This window comes from Puma concolor, chromosome D4, assembly GCF_028749965.1.
Source record: "Puma concolor isolate L17-30 chromosome D4, mPumCon1.1.hap2, whole genome shotgun sequence".
Lineage (NCBI taxonomy): Eukaryota > Metazoa > Chordata > Mammalia > Carnivora > Felidae > Puma > Puma concolor.
In genome coordinates this window covers 88,945,575-88,966,632 of record NC_141679.1, presented here as the reverse complement: position 1 = coordinate 88,966,632, position 21,058 = coordinate 88,945,575, and the positions used below count along the sequence as shown (strand labels likewise).

At 45.4% G+C, this 21,058-nt stretch overlaps 1 protein-coding gene and 1 long non-coding RNA gene across 20 annotated transcripts in view; both read left to right on the top strand.

Moving 5' to 3' along the window:
* FNBP1 (formin binding protein 1) overlaps nt 1-21,058 on the top strand; it is a 144,911-nt gene that overhangs the window by 33,380 nt on the left and 90,473 nt on the right. For 18 of the 19 annotated variants that reach the window (XM_086684261.1, XM_086684272.1, XM_086684276.1 and 15 more), the window contains exon 2: nt 20,764-20,879. The exons of the other annotated variant lie outside the window; for it this stretch is intronic. In XM_086684261.1, coding sequence (XP_086540387.1) covers nt 20,764-20,879 — 116 coding nt within the window. The remainder of the gene's footprint in view (nt 1-20,763; nt 20,880-21,058) is intronic. 19 annotated transcript variants of the gene reach the window in all.
* On the top strand, nt 972-5,144 carry LOC147575098 (uncharacterized). Its single transcript, XR_015243136.1, has 3 exons — nt 972-4,436; nt 4,675-4,767; nt 5,016-5,144. It is a non-coding gene; the product is annotated as an uncharacterized LOC147575098 (long non-coding RNA).

The window sequence follows — 21,058 nt, the reverse complement described above, 5'->3', positions numbered from 1 at the left end:
TTATTTTTGATAGAGTGTGAGCAGGGGAGGGGCAGAGAGAGAGGGAGACACAGAATCCGAAGCAGGCTCCAGGCTCCCAGCTGTCAGCACAGAGCCCGATGCGGGGCTTGAACTCACGAGCTGTGAGATCATGACCCGAGCGGAAGTCGGACGCTCAACCGACTGAGTCACCCGGGCGCCCCTATAGCGGCTTTATTTTATAATTGCCCAAACTCAGAAGCAACCAAATGCCCTTAAATGCCATCTGTTATTCAGGCAATTAAAGAAATGAGCTATTAAGCCACAAAAAAAGACACGGGGGAACTTTAAATGCATATTGCAAAGTGAGAGAGCCGTCTGAAAAGTTTACATGCTATCTGATTCCAGCTCTATGACATTCTGGAAAAAGCAAAACTGCGCAGACAGTAGAAAGATCAGTGGTTGCCAGGGGTTAAGAGGGAGTAAAGGATAAAGAGAGGAAGCCCAGAGGATTCTTAGGGCAATGCAACGCTTCCCTATGATATTGTCATGGTGGATGCCTGACATTTTCCACTGGCAAATTCATACAGCACAAAAATAACAATGTGTCGATATTGGCCTACCAGTTGTAACAAATGTGTCATGTGAATGTCGCATGTTAATAATGGCAGAAACTGGGGGTTGGGGAAATAGGTGCCATGTATGGGAACTCTGTATTTTATGCCCAGTTTTTCTCTAACCCGGAAACTCCTGAAAAAAAAAAAAGCCTATTATTATTTTTTTTTTTTTTAATTTTTTTTTTTCAACGTTTATTTATTTTTGGGACAGAGAGAGACAGAGCATGAACGGGGGAGGGGCAGAGAGAGAGGGAGACACAGAATCGGAAACAGGCTCCAGGCTCTGAGCCATCAGCCCAGAGCCCGACGCGGGGCTCGAACTCCCGGACCGCGAGATCGTGACCTGGCTGAAGTCGGACGCTTAACCAACTGCGCCACCCAGGCGCCCCCAAAAAAAGCCTATTAAATAAAAAACAAATCAGGGCAGTACACCAAGGTCATGAAGTAACATATCATTGACTGTGTCCTTGGAGCTGTTAGCTCTTACAAAGGAAAAAGATGATCTACAGGTTTTATTTTAAACTTGAAAGAATCTGCATTGGGGTTTTTTCCTGCCTTTTAAAGTTTTGTTTTGTTTAGGTTATTTTGAGAGAGAGAGCACGCATGAGTGAGTGGGGAAGGGGCAGAGAGAGAGGGAAAGAGAGAGAATTCCAAGCAGGCTCTGCACTGTCAGCACAGAGTCCGATGTGGGGCTCGAACTCCTGAACCGTGAAATCATGACCTGAGCCGAAATCATGACCTGAGCCGAAATCAAGAGCTGGATCGGGGTTGCCTAGGTGGCTCAGTTGGTTAAGCGTCCGACTTCAGCTCAGGTCATGATCTCCCGGTCCGGGAGTTCGAGCCCCGTGTCGGGCTCTTTGCTGACGCTGACAGCTCAGAGCCTGGAGCCTGCTTCGGATTCTGTGTCCCCCTCTTTCTCTGCCCCTCCCCTGCCCATGCTCTGTCTCTCTCTGTCTCAAAAATAAATAAAAACATTAAAAAAAAAGAGAAAAGAGCTGGACGCTCAACCGACTGAACCACCCAGGTGCCCCAAAAAGCAAGGATCATCTTGAGCAAACAGTCTAGAGTAACAGTTAAGCACACAGACTCACTGACTCCGGAACTGTGAGTTCAAATCTTACCTCTTCCAGTGAATAACTGGACTCGGGCAGGTGAGGACACCGGAAGTGGTAGCCATTATTCTCTGAGCCAGCTGAGCCACCCAGGTGCCCGGTAGCCAGTATTTTCATTATCCACGACCTGGATATCTACACTCAGGAGCCTGGGAACTCAGCATAGATGACGTCTGTTTCAAATGAATCTTCCCCAATCTTTGCAAAAGAGGGAGAAAAGACTAGCCGGATTGATGTTGCCAACACAACGAGATACACTGGAATTAAATCGTTAATTGGCCCTGCCCAAAGGTGGAGCCTGTTCTGTTGTTGGCCTGGTAGATTATCTTGAATGGCCATCACATCCCAGACCAATAAAATCGTTTGCATACGTGTAATGTTTTGGAGAAAGATGGGCACTTTCCCTCTGAATTAGGGGTTTCCGATAGTCCTGCCAAAAATCCCTGGGATACTGGGATTTCAGGGTCATGGTCCTGTCCCCACCATTAGCGTGGGAGTGGTCACTAGCTCAGACCATGACTGACTGATGTGCTGAAAGGGGAAATGGGGTCTAGTGTTAAAGACGGGTTTCCCTGCTCTTTTAGGACATGGATGTTAACGGTTTGACCTGTTACAATATTGCTATGGTGTTTGATTTGTCAGTAAGCTATTGCTTAGCTATTTACGTACTTGGTGCCAGTTTTTAGCACTTACAGGAGATCGACTCATGTTATATGTTCCAACAGCTCTACCAAGTTGGTGCTGTTATTATTATTATTATTTTTTTCCCCTACCTCACGTTTGTTTTCGAGATCTCATGAGAGTCCACCTTGCTCAAGAAACCCAAACCCGGATCCCTAAGTGCAAGGGAGCCCGAGAAGTGTAGTGTTTAGCCTTCCAGTCTTTATGAAAAGTGGACACTGAAGGGGTGAAAATGAACACGGAGAGTCACTGTTCTCAAAGTATGTCAGTGACTTCCGGCTGATTCCCAAATTCCTTTTAACGGTCGGCGTGGCCCTAGGTGGTCTGGCCAAGGTGACCTTCCTGGCTTCTATCAATATTCTTCTTTTTCCCCCAAAACTTTTTTTTTTTAATAGTGGTAAAATACAAAATTTGGCATTTTGACAATTTTGTATAGTTCAGTGGCATTGAACGTGGTATTATTTACTGTTTTCACTTCTGGGTTAGGAAACTAACACAGAAGTGAACAAAGTGACTTCTCGTGGCTGGTGGGGTGAGAGTGTTGGTTGGAGCCGGGCAGTCTGACCCTTGGGCCTCATGCTCTGCTCCCCCCACCCCGCGGAAAAGTGCCTAGTGTGACCCGCGCTGCTGTACGTGTTCGGTTTACTCATGTTGGTTTTAAGTTTACTTATTTATTTTGAGATGGGGGGAAGGGTGGGGAGAGAGAATCCCGAGCAGGCACTGCACTGTCAGTGCGGGGCCTGATGCGGGACTCGATCTCGCCAACCGTAAGGTCATAACCGGAGCGGAAATCAAGAGTCGGACGCCCAACGGGCTGAGCCACCCAGGCGCCCCGTCGTTTTGGGTTGTTTGCAAAGCGTAGAATGCTGCGTGTGGTGCTTACATGAGTGTTTGCCCAAAATAAATCTGTAACACAGAAATAGCTCAAAACATTGAAATAAGATGAAGCTGAAATCATTTCTTTTTTAAGCTGAAATAATTTACAACCACTCCCAAATACAGCCAAATAGAGGGGTTTTTTTTTTTGGAAATATCTATTCATGGTGATTTTTACATCTTGAATAGCTTCTGGCTGTCCGGAGACCTCACTACTGTGTGTAATTAATGAGAGCAAAACATTTGCACTCGGATTATAGGTAACTAAACATTTAATTATCTCACATTTTTTGGCAACAGCTTAGGGAAGGTAGCCTGTACCAGAATTATTATTATTATTTTTTTAACATTTTTGCACCCGATCTTGGGAACTTGAGAGCTCCTAATGGAATGATTAGAAGAAAAAAAAATTATTATCTTACATATGTAAAGTTTCGTGTGAGTGTGTGCTTTTCGTAAATGACCTCTTCACTAGCTCCGTAAGAGCGAGATCGATAATCTTCTGTTGCTCGCGCTTGTCTTCCCCAGCGCTTTGTGTACTTAAAGCGTACATAAATTTAAAATTAATCAAACTAGGAACAACATTTATACCAAATATGACAGAATTAGTATGACAGTCTTGGTTATACGAAGGGCTTATGCAAAATCTAAGGTAAATACAAAGTTTCTTTAAAAAACGGTTTTTTAATGTTTATTTCTGAGAGAGAGAGAGAGGTAGAGAGAGACAGAGCATAAGCAGGGGAGGGGCTGAGAGAGAGGGAGACACAGAATCAGAAGCAGGTTCCAGGCTCCGAGCCGTCAACACAGGGCCTGATGCGGGGCTTGAACCCATGAACCGTGGGATCATGACCTGAGCCGAAGCCGGACGCTCAACCTACTGAGCCACCCAGGTGCCCCAAAATACAAAGTTTCTAATAAATAAATGCATAAGGTTTAAGAGGAGAAAGGTTACAAGGGTGCCTGGCTGGCTCGGTCAGTAAAGCATGTGACTCTTGATCTTGGGGTTGCGAGTTTGAGCCCCACGTGGCGGGGGGTGGGGGGGCGGGGGGTAGAGATTATTTTAAAAAATATCTAAATAAGAGATTTTCAAAAAGAGAGAGAGAAGGGTTACAAGAGGAAATTCCAAAGGCTAATGACCATTCCTGCCAAGGTTCATTTCCCAAATATGAAAGGAACTGCATAAATAAAGCAAGTTGCGGGGCGCCTGGGTGGCGCAGTCGGTTAAGCGTCCGACTTCAGCCAGGTCACGATCTCGCGGTCCGGGAGTTCGAGCCCCGCGTCAGGCTCTGGGCTGATGGCTCAGAGCCTGGAGCCTGTTTCCGATTCTGTGTCTCCCTCTCTCTCTGCCCCTCCCCCGTTCATGCTCTGTCTCTCTCTGTCCCAAAAAGTGAATAAATGTTGAAAAAAAAAAAATTTAAAAATAAAGCAAGTTGCTTATCAAACAAACAACGCTTCTCTTCCTCTCCTTTTTTGTTGGTTGGTTTTCGGTTTACAAATGGTAATATTGGGTTCTGGCAGGCAAGGTATTTTCTTTTTTTTTTTCTTTTTTTTATTTTTTTTTCAACGTTTATTTGTTTTTGGGACAGAGAGAGACAGAGCATGAACGGGGGAGGGGCAGAGAGAGAGGGAGACACAGAATCGGAAACAGGCTCCAGGCTCTGAGCCATCAGCCCAGAGCCCGACGCGGGGCTCGAACTCACGGACCGCGAGATCGTGACCTGGCTGAAGTCGGACGCTTAACCGACTGCGCCACCCAGGCGCCCCAGGCAAGGTATTTTCCAGCCCGGATGCCTCCCCAGCACAGCTGGCCTCTGTTCTGATTGGATGGGGAGTCTGTTAATAATTGTTAAATATTTTGACTGTCGCCTCTGGTCGCAGGTACGAGTGGGCTTTAAAAGCGTTCCTAGGGGCGCCTGGGTGGCGCAGTCGGTTAAGCGTCCGACTTCAGCCAGGTCACGATCTCGCGGTCCGTGAGTTCGAGCCCCGCGTCGGGCTCTGGGCTGATGGCTCGGAGCCTGGAGCCTGTTTCTGATTCTGTGTCTCCCTCTCTCTCTGCCCCTCCCCCATTCATGCTCTGTCTCTCTCTGTCCCAAAAATAAATAAACGTTGAAAAAAAAAAATTTTAAAAGCGTTCCTATCTGAAGACCTAGTAGTTCTTCTCATGGGAACAGAAACTGATCTTTCTGAAATTTCTTTATAGCTTTGTACAGCAAAGATCTGGTAGGTAAGCTCCGTGAGAATAAATTCCTGTCTTTTGTTTCGTGCTGTGTCCTTAGTTCCTAGACTAGGGTTTGACACATACTAGGTGCTCAGTAAAATATTGTTGGATGAATGACTGGGTAAGTGTGATTGTTGCTTACCGTCGTATTCTGTGTTCTCTTAACCTTCGTAAACATTTTACCTGAGGGAAAGTATCTGCTATATTTCTGTGGTGATTTGTGACACATATTTTTGGCTTCGGACAGTAATAGTCCTGGAATTTTTTGAAGAAGTTTTTGCCCCAAGTGTGAAGTCTTTAACAATCAATAATCAATCCATACTTGGGTATTAAGCGAGGCCCATTTTCTGAGGAACGTTTTGTACTTTATATGGGAGCAAAACAGGAAGTCCATCCATCAAGGAAAAAGTAATAGTTCAATACTTTATGTAATAGATTTTCCTGTTGAGTTCATCTTTGCTTTCACAAATGTTTTCTCTTCATTTTTGACCTCCAGTTGGCAGAGGCTCCCGTGGTCTTAAGTTTCTCTTACACCGAAGGTTTTCATACCAACCCAATTACAAACTAACAACTGAGTGTTAATTATGGCATATTACCAAAGAACGTATGGAAACGTGTAAGTATAGAATGACATATACAAAAATAGCAGTAGGGGTGCCTGGGTGGCTCAGTGGGTTAAGCCTCTGACTTCGGCTCAGGTCGTGATCTCACGGTTCGTGGGTTCGAGCCCCGCGTCGGGCTCTGTGCTGACAGCTCGGAGCCTGGAGTCTGTTTCAGATTCTGTGTCTCCCTCTCTCTCTGCCCCTCCCCTTCTCATGCTGTATCTGTCTGTCTCTCAAAAATAAATAAACATTAAAATTAAAAAAAAAAATAGCAGTAAAATGAATACCCCTTACATTCCCCCAGGTAAAGATACAGAACATTATTCTGCCCCAGAAGCTCCCTATGGCCTTACTCTGATTACATCCTTCTCCCTAATTAAATAATACCCAGAGTTTTGTATTAAACTAGATTCCCTTGTTTTTCTTTATAGGTTTTTTTTTTTTTTTTTTTTTTTTTTGGTCGTCACTTTGATCGCATTAGTAAACTCTATTGTTTGGTTTTGCCTGTTTGGTGACTTTATAGAAATGGAATGAGATAGGCAATTGAGTTGTTTCCAGTATTTTGCTATGATTACGCTGCGGTCTACATTCTTACTTATGTGTCTTTGGGCATATCAGCAAGAGTTTACTGTCTCGTTCCTTGACCTTAATATGTATAGAGAGAGGAGGAGTACCTAGGTTAGGCAGAGGCACAAGTTCACCTTTACTCGGCAGAGCTGATTTGTTTTCCAAGGTCTCCAGTGGTGTATGACCCTTCTCATTGCAATGCGTTATGAACACTGGGTAAGTTTTCTGGCTAAATTTTTGCCACTGGTGGGTGTGAAATGGTATCTCATTGTCGTTTTTTGTTGTTGTTGTTTTGCTTTGTTTTCAGAGAGGGTGCGAGTGGAGGAGAGGGGCGGAGAGGGAGAGAGGGAGAGAATCCTAAGCAGGCTCTACTAGGCTCGACCTGGAGCCCGATGCGGGGCTCAATCCCCTGCCCTTGGGATCGTGACCTGAGCCGAAATCAGGAGTCAGATGCTCCACCCACTGAGCCACCCACGCGCCCTTCTTTGTAGTTTAATGTGCCTTCCGGTTACTAATAAGGCTAACTATCACTTCCTGTTTAAAATTCTTATCTTTGTCTCTTTTCCTATTGAGTTAGTTCATGTTTGAAAGAAACGAGTTTGAAGGCATTCTTTCTGTGTTGTAGGTACTAATCCTCTGTTGGTCATGTGTGTTGTAAAATCTTCTACTTCACCTTTTATCGTTTCACTTCTCTTTTCGTGACCAAAACTTTTTAGTTTTTATACAGTCAAGTTTATGTTTTTTTTCCTCTACGGTCTTCCCTTTTGCATTTTTACATCCTTAGTCTATCTTGAACTAGTTTTTGTATATTGTCAGAAATAGAGGTTTAAAAAGTGGGGTTCCAGTTGTAAAAAGAAAGAAAGAAAGATTTGATTTCGTTTTTTTCCAGTAGATATTCAATCATCCCAGCACCATTTTTTTTTTTTTTTTAAGATTTTATTTTTAAGTAATCTCTACACCCAACGTGGGGCTCGAGCTCACAACCCTGAGATCAAAAGTCGCACGACCCACCAACTGAGCCAGCCAGGCGCCCCTCTTCTAGCATTTTTTATTGAACGGTCTGTTCTTTTCCCCTTGGCCGATGATGATGGTGGTCATGGTGAACACTTACCAAGGGCTTACTTACCATGGGCCAACCAGTGTTCCCAGCAGAAGGTAACATTTCATCCTTACGGAACCCCTGGAAATAGATCCTGCTTTTATCCCCATTTTTTAGATAAGAAACAGGAACACAGAGGACGCCTGGGTGGCTCGGTCGGTTGGGCGTCCGACTTCGGCTCAGGTCACGATCTCGCGGTCTGTGGGTTCGAGCCCTGCGTCGGGCTCTGTGCTGACGGCTTGGAGCCTGGAGCCCGCTTTGGATTCTGTGTCTCCCTTTCTCTCGGCTCCTCCCCTGCTCACGGTCTGTCTCTTCTTCAAAAATAAATAAACATTCAAAAAATTAAAAAAAAGAAAGAAAGAAAGACGAAGGTTAAGTAGCTTGCTGCATGTGACGTAGGTGGCCTGTCACAGGGCCAGAGTTCAAACCAAGCCGTTCTAGCTCCAGACCCCCAGGTCCTCAGCCATTAGGTTCTTTGTGTTTTCTGTATGACTTCCTCTTTCCCCGTACAAACTTGTTTTTTCATGGGCCTCCGCTGTTCTTTGCGTTTCCTTATTTTTCTGTCCCTGCTCCATACCCCACAGCTTCTTCATTAACTTTATAATCAGTCAGTACCATCTGGGTATTCCCCCCACTATGCTCTTCAAGCCCGTTTTGGCTGTTGTTTGACCTCTGCAACTCCATTTCAATCTCCGAGTTACGTTCTCCAGAAACTTGCCGGGACTTTATAAAGTTGAATTGATTGAATGTATAATTAATGACTTTTGGATTTATTTTTTATTTAAAAAAATTTTTTTTAACGTTTATCTATGGTTGAGAGACAGAGAGAGACAGAGCATGAGCAGGGGAGGGGCAGAGAGAGAGGGAGACACGGAATCCGAAGCAGGCTCCAGGCTCTGAGCCATCAGCACAGAGCCTGACGCGGGGCTTGAACTCATGAACCGCAAGATCATGGACCTGCGCCGAAGTCGGACACTCAACCAACTGAGCCACCCAGGCGCCCCACTTACTTGTGGATTTATAATTAATTAAGTTGGAATCTGTAGATAATTTGGAGAATTGCTCTACTTAACAGTAGATAACCTTCCCATTTTGAACATGGCTTATATCTCTCAATTTTTTTCCAGTTTTCTTTAATGTCTTTTAATAAGTATTTATCATGTTCTCCACAGTGGTCTTGCAGATCTTTTATTAAGTTTATTTCTATCTGCTTGTAGTTTTTTCATGCTCTTCTAAATGATACCGTTTCCAAACTTTAGTTTTTTGTTTGTTGCTAGTATATAGAAAAGCAGTTGGGTTCTGTACATTGATTTTATATCCAATTATCATGTTAACTCTTAATTCTAATCATTTGTTGGTGGATTCTTTTATCTATGGTATGTAGTTAATCATATAATCTGTGGCTAATGGCAATTTTATTTCTTCCTTTCCAGTCCTTACACCTTTTATTTTTCCTATTTTGTCTTATTAAACAACTAATTTCCCAAAATTAGATCCACAACTCATTATCCAAAACCTTTGAAGCCAAATGTGTTTGGGATTCCAAATTTTTTTAGAATTTAGAAAGGAACTACAGCAAACATATCATATATCATGTAACATTATAGTTCTGCTGTGATAGATACGAATAATCACACTTGGTGTGATAAATAGAGATTATAAGTAGGCTTGAGTGAGGATTGTCATCAGATGAGTTATGAAAAAGCTTTTGGCTTTTTTTATTCCGGATTTGCCAATTAAAGACTGTGGACCTGCTTTAAGGTCGTCATCGTAGCTCCTTTCCTAGCATTTATCTTGATAAATTATTTTAAAATCCACTCTTTGTGGGTGCCTGGGTGGCTCAGTCGGTTAAGCGTCCGACTTCAGCTCAGGTCATGATCTCGCGGTTCGTGAGTTCGAGCCCCGCGTCGGGCTCTGTGCCGACAGCTCAGAGCCCGGAGCCTGCTTCGGATTTTGTGTCTCCCTCTCTCTCTGCCCCTCCCCTGCTTGCACTCTGTCTCTCTCTCTCTCTCAAAAATAAATAAACATTAAAAATAAATAAATACGCTAAAAAAAGAAAGGAACAAAGACCCAGAGAAAAGTGGCTCAGACGATAAGGACACATAGCATCTCACACTGCAGAGCCCAGAGGCAGGGGGCGCTGGGATCGGGGCTGAAGTCCAGTGACTCCGTCTGCCATCCCAGCATCCCAGCGACGCTCCCTCCTCACGGTTGCAGGATGGTTGGCGCAACCTGAAGTGTCACAGGCAGCAATGACCATGACAGGTCAAGAAGAGGAGGAATTTTTAGGGTGACCTTTCTCAGTAACCAGCCGCAGATAGCCCACACATCTAGTGAGCCAGGGTGGTGGCTCATGCCTGTGTCCTAGCTGCAAGGGAGCCGGAAAAGATATACTCGAGGCGCTCTGCCAGAGGGAAGATCGGATGCGTAGGGGGTAGCTGCTGGACCGTCAGCCACGAGGGTATGTCCCAGGGGACACGTTACAGAACCTAAGTTTATGTGTTTATTTTGAGAGGGAGAGAGAGAGAGAATGTGTGCGAGTGGGGAAGGGCAGAGGGAGAGAGAGAATCCCAAGGAGGCACTGCGCTGTCGCCAAAGAGACTGACACGGGGCTTGATCCCCACGAACCGTGAGATCACGACCTGAGCTGAGGTCAAGAGTCTGACGCTTTATCAGCTGAACCCCCCGGTCGCCCCGGGGATCCCTTTGTCTCGAAAAGAGAACCACACCTATGTGTTTGCCTAACCTTCTTCACTTAGAATTGGAAGTGAGTTAAATTGCTAAGCGTTTGGGGGCGCCTGGGTGGCGCAGTCGGTTAAGCGTCCGACTTCAGCCAGGTCACGATCTCGCGGTCCGTGAGTTCGAGCCCCGCGTCAGGCTCTGGGCTGATGGCTCGGAGCCTGTTTCCGATTCTGTGTCTCCCTCTCTCTCTGCCCCTCCCCCGTTCATGCTCTGTCTTTCTCTGTCCCAAAAATAAATAAACGTTGGAAAAAAAAAATTGCTAAGCGTTTGGAAAACGGTTTGCCTTGAGGTTAACTAAGTTTCAGGTGATGGGGCTTAAAAAATTCCATTCCTATGATATTTTTGAAATTATTTTGCACCCCTTCCCCACACCCACGGAAATATTTATAGAGTTTAGAAATGAGTCAGGACTGAAAACATTTGTTTTTTTTCTTCTCATTAAAAATTTAGCTTATATGCTTTGTTCTTGTTTAGTCTTTGGATTGCCTTCAATGTTCTGGGCATTCTTCCCTCTCCCTCTTTTTTTCCTCCCCTTGATTGGTCTTGAACTTGTTTTGGCCGGGGAGGGGTGGGGGGAAGAGAGAATCACCTGTGGAGGACAGTGTGGGATGTTTGAGAGATACACTTCGCTCTCCAGGGTTTAAAGGAATGTGGGGCAGCTGGGGTGGGGGGGAGGGCAGGTAACTGAACTACTGTGCCTGCTGATTGAACGGGCTCAGGAAACTTCACATTTGTTAGGTTTCCTTGCCTGAGCTGATGTATAGAAACCGGGAAATGAACAAGTCGATTCCATTTCCGGGCTGAAGCCAGGCACTGATGATACTGAACATTTGTGTTAAAGATGTTCATCTCACAGTCACCACTTGACAAAGCCCCTCTTTTATTCATTTATTTTTTAATGTTTACTTATTTTTGAGAGAGAGAGACACACACACAGTGCAAGTGCGGGAGGGGCAGAGAGAGAGAGAGAGAGAGAGAGAGAGACTGGGAGACACGGAATCCAAAGCGGGCTCCAGGCTCCGAGCTGTCAGCACAGAGCCCGACGCAGGGCTCGAACTCACGGACCGTGAGATCATGACCTGAGCCGAAGTCAGATGCTTAACCGACTGAGCCACCCAGGCACCCCGAGAGAGAATCTTAATTGGGTCAGAGAGAGAGAGAGAGAGAGAGAGAGAGAACCTTAAGCAGGCTCCACACTCCACATGGAGCCCAATGAGGGGCGCAATCCCACTACTGCGAGATCCGACCTGAGCTGAAGTCACGAGTTGGGTGTTCAAGCACCTGAGCCATCCAGGTGACCCTGTATGATCACTTTAAAAATTACTGTAGTTGTTGTTGTTATTTTCATGAAAAAAAAAGCACTCTTCAGAATGTTTTGTTTTGTTTTTCCTTGAAAATAGTATCCTTTGCTATCTCTTTCACTCAGCATATTTGGGGCAGGTACCGTGTCCGAGGTTTTATTTCTTTGTTGGCTTTGACTGTCCGGAGGAACAGAGGGGGAACCAAAAGTGACTAGGGTGTGCTGAGAACATTGAAATAATAATAAGCCAGAAGCCTATCGTTGCCGCTTCTTAAAGGAATACATTCCGTAGCAATTCCCTCCCCCTGTCCCGTTCCCCCCCCCCCCCCCCCAGCCAACATCGCACCTGCTCAGACTCCAGGAGAGTCAGAATTCTGGTGCTTCTGGTACAAGTTATCTTTCTCACCCTCTCTTTTCAACTCAGGATGCAGTGTAGAATTTGGCACAGGGCATCCCTGCATTTGTCAGCCTCAAGTCGGCTGCTCTCGATGCCCGGCACCAGCCTCCGTGTTGCCCTTTTACACAATATAATTATTGTTATAAAAGCATGAAAAATGCAGCTTTTTCTATTGGTGTGCTTTTCCACATTTTTTTTTTTTTTTTTTTTTTTTGAGAGAGAGAGAGAGAGAGAGAGGGAGGGGAAGAGGGAGGCGGAGAGAATCCCAAGTTGGTTCCACCCCCAGCACAGAGCCCGACGCGGGGCTCGAACTCACGGACCGCGAGATCATGACCTGAGCCGAAGTCGGACGCTCAACCGACTGAGCCCCCCAGGCGCCCCAAACAGTCCCTGATTTTATGGCAATTTGTAGACTTGGGTTTTTTTTTTTTTTTTAATTTTTTTTTTTTTTTTCAACGTTTATTTATTTTTGGGACAGAGAGAGACAGAGCATGAACGGGCGAGGGGCAGAGAGAGAGAGGGAGACACAGAATCGGAAACAGGCTCCAGGCTCTGAGCCATCAGCCCAGAGCCCGACGCGGGGCTCGAACTCACAGACCGTGAGATCGTGACCTGGTTGAAGTCGGACGCTTAACCGACTGCGCCACCCAGGCGCCCCTGTAGACTTGGGTTTTAAAGAGATACGGAGTTCAGTAAAGCCTTTCATTTTGGGTGCCTTCCCTTTCTAATCAAAATCTTTTGTATTAACTTGACTGTCCAACTATGACACTGTGATGTTGGGGCTCCTTTCTGGTCAATTATGTCACAGACCCTTGCTTTCCAGCCCAGGGGAGCACCCCTCCTAATTCACAGAACCTCCTTCAGAAACAGCAGGTGAATGTGTGATTTTACAGAATCGGTGTCTGCTTATATTATATCAAACCAGAAGGTGTCTGTGCTCCTTGAAATAAACCCCCTAATGCTGCCTTTTACATTTTCCCTGTTTTTGTTCTGTGTGAACGAAGAATTTCCTTTGGGTAATTTTTTTTTATTTTTTTTAATTTTTAAAAAAATTTTTTTAACGTTTATTTATTTTTGAGACAGAGAGAGACAGAGCATGAACGGGGGAGGGTCAGAGAGAGAGAGGGAGACACAGAATCGGAAACAGGCTCTGGGCTCTGAGCAGTCAGCACAGAGCCCGACACGGGGCTTGAACTCATGGACAGTGAGATCGTGACCTGAGCCGAAGTCAGATGTTTAACCAACTGAGCCACCCAGGCGCCCTGGGTAATTTTTTTTTAATTAAATGTTTTTATTTATTTTTGAGAGAGATTGGGAGCACGAGCAGGGGAGGTGCAGAGAGAGAGGGAGACATAGAATTGAAAGCAGGCTCCAGGCTCCATGCTGTCAGCACAGAGCCCGATGCGGGGCGCGAACTCACAGACCATGAGATCATGACCTGAGCTGAAGCCAGATAGATGCTTAACCCACTGAGCCACCCAGGCGTCCCAGATTGAGGTCTTTGTTTCAAATTTGAGATCCAGAATATCGGGTGGTATTCGTGATGACATATTTTTGTTTGTAAAGATTTAGAACAACTTTTTTGTTCCTATATATATATATACAGCTACTTTAATATTCAGAACCACATTGATTTTTAAAAACATTTTAAATGGAGATTTTGTTACATTTACTCTGGGTAGATCTGTATGTGCTGACAGTTTTCTCTCCAAGATAAGAGGAAGCTAATACCAGTAATATCATCCCAAGAGATTCTGTTCAGATAGATCATTTAAGGTCTGCTTCTCAAAGTGCCCTAGTCTTTAGGAAAGTGTATTTATCCTAAATTAAAGTATCCTGGGGCGCCTGGGTGGCTCAGTCGGTTGAGCATCCGACCAGCTCGGGCCGTGATCTCGCGTTTCATGAGTTCGAGCCCCACATGAGGCTCGCTGCTGACAGCACAGAGCCTGCTTTGGACCCTCTTTCCCCCTCTTTTGCCACTTCCCCACTTGTCCTCTCTCAAAAAATTAATGTAAAAAAATTCAAAGAAATTAGAGTCTCCTAAAACACCGGTCCAGACAGCGCAGACTCACTGCAGAGGGAGAGAATTGTGGAGATGGGGCCTCCCACATACCCTTCCTCTAAATCGGAGCCATCTACATGGAGGTGACTTGAGCAACATAGTTTCTTACCAGATTGGCTGATTTCAGGGATTTCGAATTTGTGTCGATTTCGTCTACTTTTCAGCGACGGGAAGTACTGTACTTTGGAGAAGAACTTCCCTGTGGCTGACTTGGGTCTCCTCATCTTAAAGTAACTAGCTTTTCTGCAAGTAGTTCCTGTGCCCGTTCTTTTGCGTGCTTTGAAAAAACAAAATCAGATTTCAGAAGGCTTCTTGCGTAGCCGAGAGTAGTCATTTATGTACTGGCCCAGAGAGACCCGTCTTGGCCCCAACTGATGAGTTGATATTGTAGGTGAGGCAAGGCAGAATTGGTCTGTGTTGAACTTCATGATTCTTTAGGAACTCTGCTGAAGATAGGATGACCCAAAAAGATGCTGTCGCTCATACTTCTGGTTCATTCTTTACTGTGCATAAAACCAGATGTGAAAATAATTGGAAAATACAGAAAGTGCATCTGATTAATACCCTGGTGAACTCTCCTCGTTTGTCTCTGCAGCTTAGTCAGCCTCTTGTGTGGCCAACAGCTCTTGGCACAAAAAAAGTTTGTTTGGTTCGAATTCAAGGAGCAGTGAGAGGTCAAGAGGGGGTTCATCACGTGGTACCTACCCAGCTCCTTGGAAACATCCATTTGTTCGTCTCTGGGCAATTCTGGAGTGAATTCTTGAGGGTCTAAAGTATGCAGTCGTCAACTAAACATAAGTTTCCATTAGGTTCTGTATTATCTGACTTTCTTCATCTTTGGAGATATGAAGCTTTCCAATAGAAATTTTATTTTATTTTATTTTATTTTATTTTATTTTATTTTATTTTAATTTTTTTTTTAACATTTATTTATTTTTGAGACAGAGAGAGAGCATGAACAGGGGAGGGTCAGAGAAAGAGGGAGACACAGAATCTGAAACAGGCTCCAGGCTCTGAGCCGTCAGCACAGAGCCCGACGCGGGGCTCGAACCCACGGACTGCGAGATCATGACCTGAGCCAAAGTCGAACGCTTAACCGACTGAGCCACCCAGGTGCCCCTCCAATAGAAATTTTAAATTAAAAAAAAAATTTTTTTTTTTACATTTATTTATTTTTGAGAGACAGAGCACCCGTAGGGGAGGGGCAGAGAGAGAGGGAGACACAGAATCCGAAGCAGGCTCCAGGCTCCGAGGTGTCAGCACAGAGCCCGATGCGGGGCTCGAACTCGCTGACTTCGAGATCATGACCTGAGCCGAAGTCGGACGCTCAAACCGACTGAGCCACCCAGGCGCCCCTAGAAATTTTAGAGTATGCGTCACAAGGTAGTGGTTCTTGACCTCGGGGCTGTGAGTTCGAACCCCACCTTGGGTGTGGAGATTACTTAAAAATAAAATGTTTAAAAATACATGTGTATTTTCTAAATGCATAATGTTACACAGTCGTGCGCCGGCAAAAGAGCCATTCAAAGTGCATTTTATTGTAACCCGATATGAAAAATTCACTGGTGTGGTTTCAGATTTCACATTGAAGCTAGCCTTGAAGAAGCTACTATTTGTTGAGCTTGGGTGTGGTACCAAAGAGCATCCAGGATTCCCTAAAAAGGCTTTTGAAATGCTCCTCCACTTTCTTACTGCATATCTGGGTGAAGTCTTGTTTTTTTGTATAATGCAACCAAAGTAGGGAATCCCAACAGAGGCATCCGAAAACCCAGCTGCATTCCATTAAGCCAGACATAAAAGAGGTTTGCAAAAATGTAAACCAACGCCAGTCTTCCCACTTTTCTGTTTTGTTTTGGAAAGGAAAATTCTTGAAAGGAAACAATGCTATTTATTTGAGCACGTGAGGGGCGCCTGGGTGGCTCCGTCGGTGAAGCGTCCGACTTCCGCTCAGGTCACGGATCTCACAGTCTCTTGAGTTCGAGCCCCGCGTCGGGCTCTGTGCTGACAGCTCGGAGCCTGGAGCCCGCTTCGGATTCTGTGTCTCCCTCTCTCTGCCCCCTCCCCTGCTCATGCTGTGTCTCTCTCTGTCTCAAAAATAAAAATATTTTAGCATGTGATGGATTTAGTGTTGTCTTCTGGATGGATCAATAAATACGATTTAAACTCTCTCAGTTTTGGGGCGCCTGGGTGGCGCAGTCGGTTGAGCGTCCGACTTCAGCCAGGTCACGATCTCGTGGTCCGTGGGTTTGAGCCCCGCGTCGGGCTCTGGGCTGATGGCTCAGAGCCTGGAGCCTGTTTCCGATTCTGTGTCTCCCTCTCTCTCTGCCCCTCTCCCATTCATGCTCTGTCTCTCTCTGTCCCAAAAATAAATAAACGTTGAAAAAAAAAATTTTTTTTAAAAAAATAAAATAAACTCTCTCAGTTTCTAATTTCCGCTAGAGTAAATATTGATAGCCATAACCCACATAAATGAAAACGGGAAAGGAGGAATTTTTGATAATGGCACCATCTTCCAAGCAGCCAAAGCTATTTTTTTAAAGGGCCATTTATAATATTTGCTCACAAAGGAGTCTTTTGAAGATTTGGAATTCTTTTCCATTAAGTTTTCCACATTTTGGTCAAGAATGTAAGTGGGTTGATTAGTTTTTCATCTGTTTTGAATTTTCTTTTAGCTGCTGTCAAAAAAAAAAGTTCATGCTGCGGTGATCCGTGTGATGGGAACGGTAGAGTGTGGCATCATTAGAGATGTTTTATTATTTTTAAACATTTGATTTGCGACAACATTTTATTTCACTTTAGTTTCTTTTTTTTTTTTTTTTTTTTTTTAATTTTTTTTTTTTCAACGTTTATTTATTTTTGGGACAGAGAGAGACAGAGCATGAACGGGGGAGGGGCAGAGAGAGAGGGAGACACAGAATCGGAAACAGGCTCCAGGCTCTGAGCCATCAGCCCAGAGCCCGACGCGGGGCTCGAACTCACGGACCGCGAGATCGTGACCTGGCTGAAGTCGGACGCTTTAACCGACTGCGCCACCCAGGCGCCCCTCACTTTAGTTTCTTAAGTAAGCTCTACACCCGGTGTGGGGCTCGAACTCACGACCCCGAGATCCAGAGTCACACCCTCTACCAACTGAGCCACCCAGTCGCCCCTGGAAAGGAGTTTTTAAATAAATAGGGTCGCTATGAAACTAGATTAGCAAAGGGTTACCAATTAGCAGAGAGCTTTAACGAGCCTTGGTCGAAATAGCTAGGGATGATTTGTAATCTTTACTCGAATTATTTGTGTATTTGTTCCCTCAAGTAGTTGAAAGTGACCTACAGCCTTATTTGCCCGCCTAATTTGCTTGACAACCCCTGTCTTTCCAGATAACACAAATAAATAATCTTCCTGACTAGTGTTCCTTAAGTGGAGACTGGATGTCCATGGAATGTATTATTGGGGACCAAGAATCAACCAAAGCCTTAAATATTTGTCCCTTGCTTTTTATGACCAGGTGAACACTTATTAGGTTGAAAGACAAACATCTTACGGTGATTTTCCATGAGGAAAACATTCCTGTAAAATAAAACCTGAATTTTTCCAAGTGTTCCATGGGCCTGGAGGTGGGGAGGGGGGTGGGGGGCACAGATCAAGGTTGAGAAAACGAGTTTTCTTCAAGGAGAGATTTTCTGACATTGGAGAAAAAGCGCTTTAGACCCCGTTGCCTGCCTGCGTCCACCCAAGGCGGACTTGGAGGGAACGAAGTCGACTCACTTTCCGGTTTGCGCAGCCTTGAACGGAAAACAGAATGAAAGCGTGAGGTCACGTTTAAAAGTGGGAAATGCTGGGGCGCCTGGGTGGCGCAGTCGGTTAAGCATCCGACTTCAGCCAGGTCACGATCTCGCGGTCCGTGAGTTCGAGCCCCGCGTCGGGCTCTGGGCTGATGGCTCAGAGCCTGGAGCCTGTTTCCGATTCTGTGTCTCCCTCTCTCTCTCTCTGCCCCTCCCCCGTTCATGCTCTGTCTCTCTCTGTCCCAAAAATAAATAAACGTTGAAAAAAAAAAATTTAAAAAAAAAAAAAAGTGGGAAATGCTAGGTTTTAAAATCAAGCTGAAGGGCGGTGCTGAGTCGGTCCTGTCGGATTGCACACGCATGTGCTAGGATTAAATTGTGGCTTTGTATTTTTATATTCTCAAAAGTTTATTTATTTATTTATTTTTTCTTTTTTTAACTTAAAAAATTTTATTATTTTTTTGACAGCTTTATGGAGCTATGATTAACATACCAAACAGTTCATCCACTTACGAGTATACAAATTCATGGTTTTTACAATATTCCCATTCCTTTTTATTCTTCTCAGTTAATGCTTAAATCAACTTAGACCAACTTCTAAAAAAAATTTACCAACTTTTGTATGCCATCCTTCAGGGACTTCGGTTAATATTGAGTCAATTCTGCATATCAAATCCTTTCAGCCAGCAGGAGCAGGGTATGATGTTTCGTTGATTCCTATCTCCTTTTATTTCCATCATGGTTTTTAAATAATTTCCTTTAAGCAAATACAGTTGTCGTTGTTGGTTTTCTTATTTTCCTGTTTTTTTTTTAATTTTAATGTTTGTTTATTTATTTATTTATTTTGAGAGAGAGAGAGAGCAGGGGAGGGGCGGAGAGAGAGAGGGAGACCCAGAATCGGAAGCAGGCTCCAGGCTCCGAGCTGTCAGGGCCCGACGCGGGGCTCAAACCCACGAACCATGGGATCATGACCTGAGCCGAAGTCGGACGCTTAGCCCGCTGAGCCCCCCAGGCGCCCCAAATTGTGGCTTTGTATTTTTCTATTTGATTTGACACTTTTCCATTTTACACGATCCTAAAGACTGAGTTGTGAAGTTAGGCAGGGACTGGCTCTTCACCTTCAGGCAGATGACCACGCTCGGCCACGTTTGGGGTCCCGCGTCGGTGAAGTCCCCGGCTGGGGCCAGAACCCACCTTCTCTGTTCTGGCTTCTTCTCAGGAGACTTGGCATCTGCCTCTCTCGTGGCCGTTCTCTCTTCCCCGCAATGTCACCCTCACACTCCCTTTTCTTTCCCAGAACTTTCTGCCTCCCCCCCCACCCACCCGGGCCAGGCCCTGTTGCTTCAGATCCACCAGCTCGCGGGCCTCCCTCCGCGAGCTCCGAATAGATCTGTGTTTCCAGCTCCCTTCTGGACATGCCACTCCCTCCCCCGATGTGTCACTTCAGCCCAAAGTGCTGTCCTTGGGTCCCAGGAGGTAGAGGCAGGGAGCCCTCCGGAATCCTGCCTCCCGTCCATATCCCTCTCCAGCCTCCTTACGCAATCGGCCACCAAAACTAGTTGATCCTAGTTGTCACGGGTCTGTACGACCGTCCGTCTTCTTCCGTTTTCTCTCATCTGGACAACTGAACCGTCTCCTGACCTTCCACCACCTGACGATTCTGAACACGTCCGTGGGCATGCCTCTCCCCTCGCAAGTTCCAGCAGCTCACGTGTGCCCGCTCGAGAGGCTAAAAGGCTCCTTCTCCTGGGCCGATGGGCTGAGACTTTCTCCCGTTGCTTTCTTTAAAAAAAAAAAAAAAAAAAAAGTTTAATGTTTGTTTATTTTGAGAAAGAGACAGAGAGAGAACACAGGCAGGGGAGGGGCAAAGAAGAGGAGAGAGAGAAAGTCCCAAGCAGGCTCCGCGGTGTCAGTCCAGAGCCCGACTCGGGGCTCGAACTCACAAACCGTGAGATGGTGACCTGAGCGGAAATCAAGAGTTAGCTGCTTAAACTGAGCCACCCAGGGGCCCCCGACTTCCTCCTGTTTCTCAGCCACCAACATCCTTCCCTGGCGCCCTGCCCCCACCCTCGCTGCAGAGGACAAGGCCCCCTGATTCCTGGACGTGTCCGGGCCTTTGCAGTAGGGGTTGCTGGGATACCCAGCACCCCTCGTGGTTCCAGGCTGGGAACCTCAAGCACCTTGCAAGATGGGGCCCGGGGCGGGGGTGTGGGGGGGGGGTGGTTTCCCCAGCTCCTTTCCTGGCACACAGTGTGGGTTTGATAAATGTTTGAACGTCTCAGTAAAGTCCGCGTGAGTCATTTTATGTATCTGTTTGAAGAGAGAGGTACTTGGGAGCTCTTCTCGCTCCCCTGTGCTTTGCCCCGAATTTCAGTGAGCTGCTTTGAATAACTGAGAGATGACAAGGAAGGTGCTAGCTGCCCACCGAGTTGAGGCGGGTGTTTTACCTCTCGGCTTTTGGAATCTGGAGAGGACGTTCTCCTTTGCACTAGGACATTAACTGGATCCTCAAACCATGTTGCTAACGGGAACAGGAACGCGAGGGTCAGAGTTCAGTCCCCCAGGCAGTTTTCAAACCAAATTTGGTAATGTTGATTTAAAACTGCTCAACAAGAAAAGCACCCAGGACAATCATGGAAAATATTAGAACTGCTTTCTACATAGCGACGTCTCGTTGAGAGCATTGTTCGCTGAAATTCTATTAATCACAGAGAAGGATTATAAGCTCTCTCTTTGTGTTTTTGTTTTTTTTTTTTAAACAGGATCAATTTGACAACTTAGAAAAACACACACAGTGGGGAATTGACATTCTTGAGAAATACATCAAATTTGTAAAGGAAAGGACAGAGATCGAACTCAGCTATGCAAAACAACTCAGGTAAGTTGATATTGACAAAGGTTGTTTGTTAACTGCAAGATGGATGTAACGATAATTTATATTCTCGCTTATACGACAGATGTACAATCCTTTAAATATTTCTTTTCCCCCCTCTTACGTAAGGTACTGTTTCAATGGAAACCATTGCTTTTAATGTGGAAAATTCATTTTCATAGAAC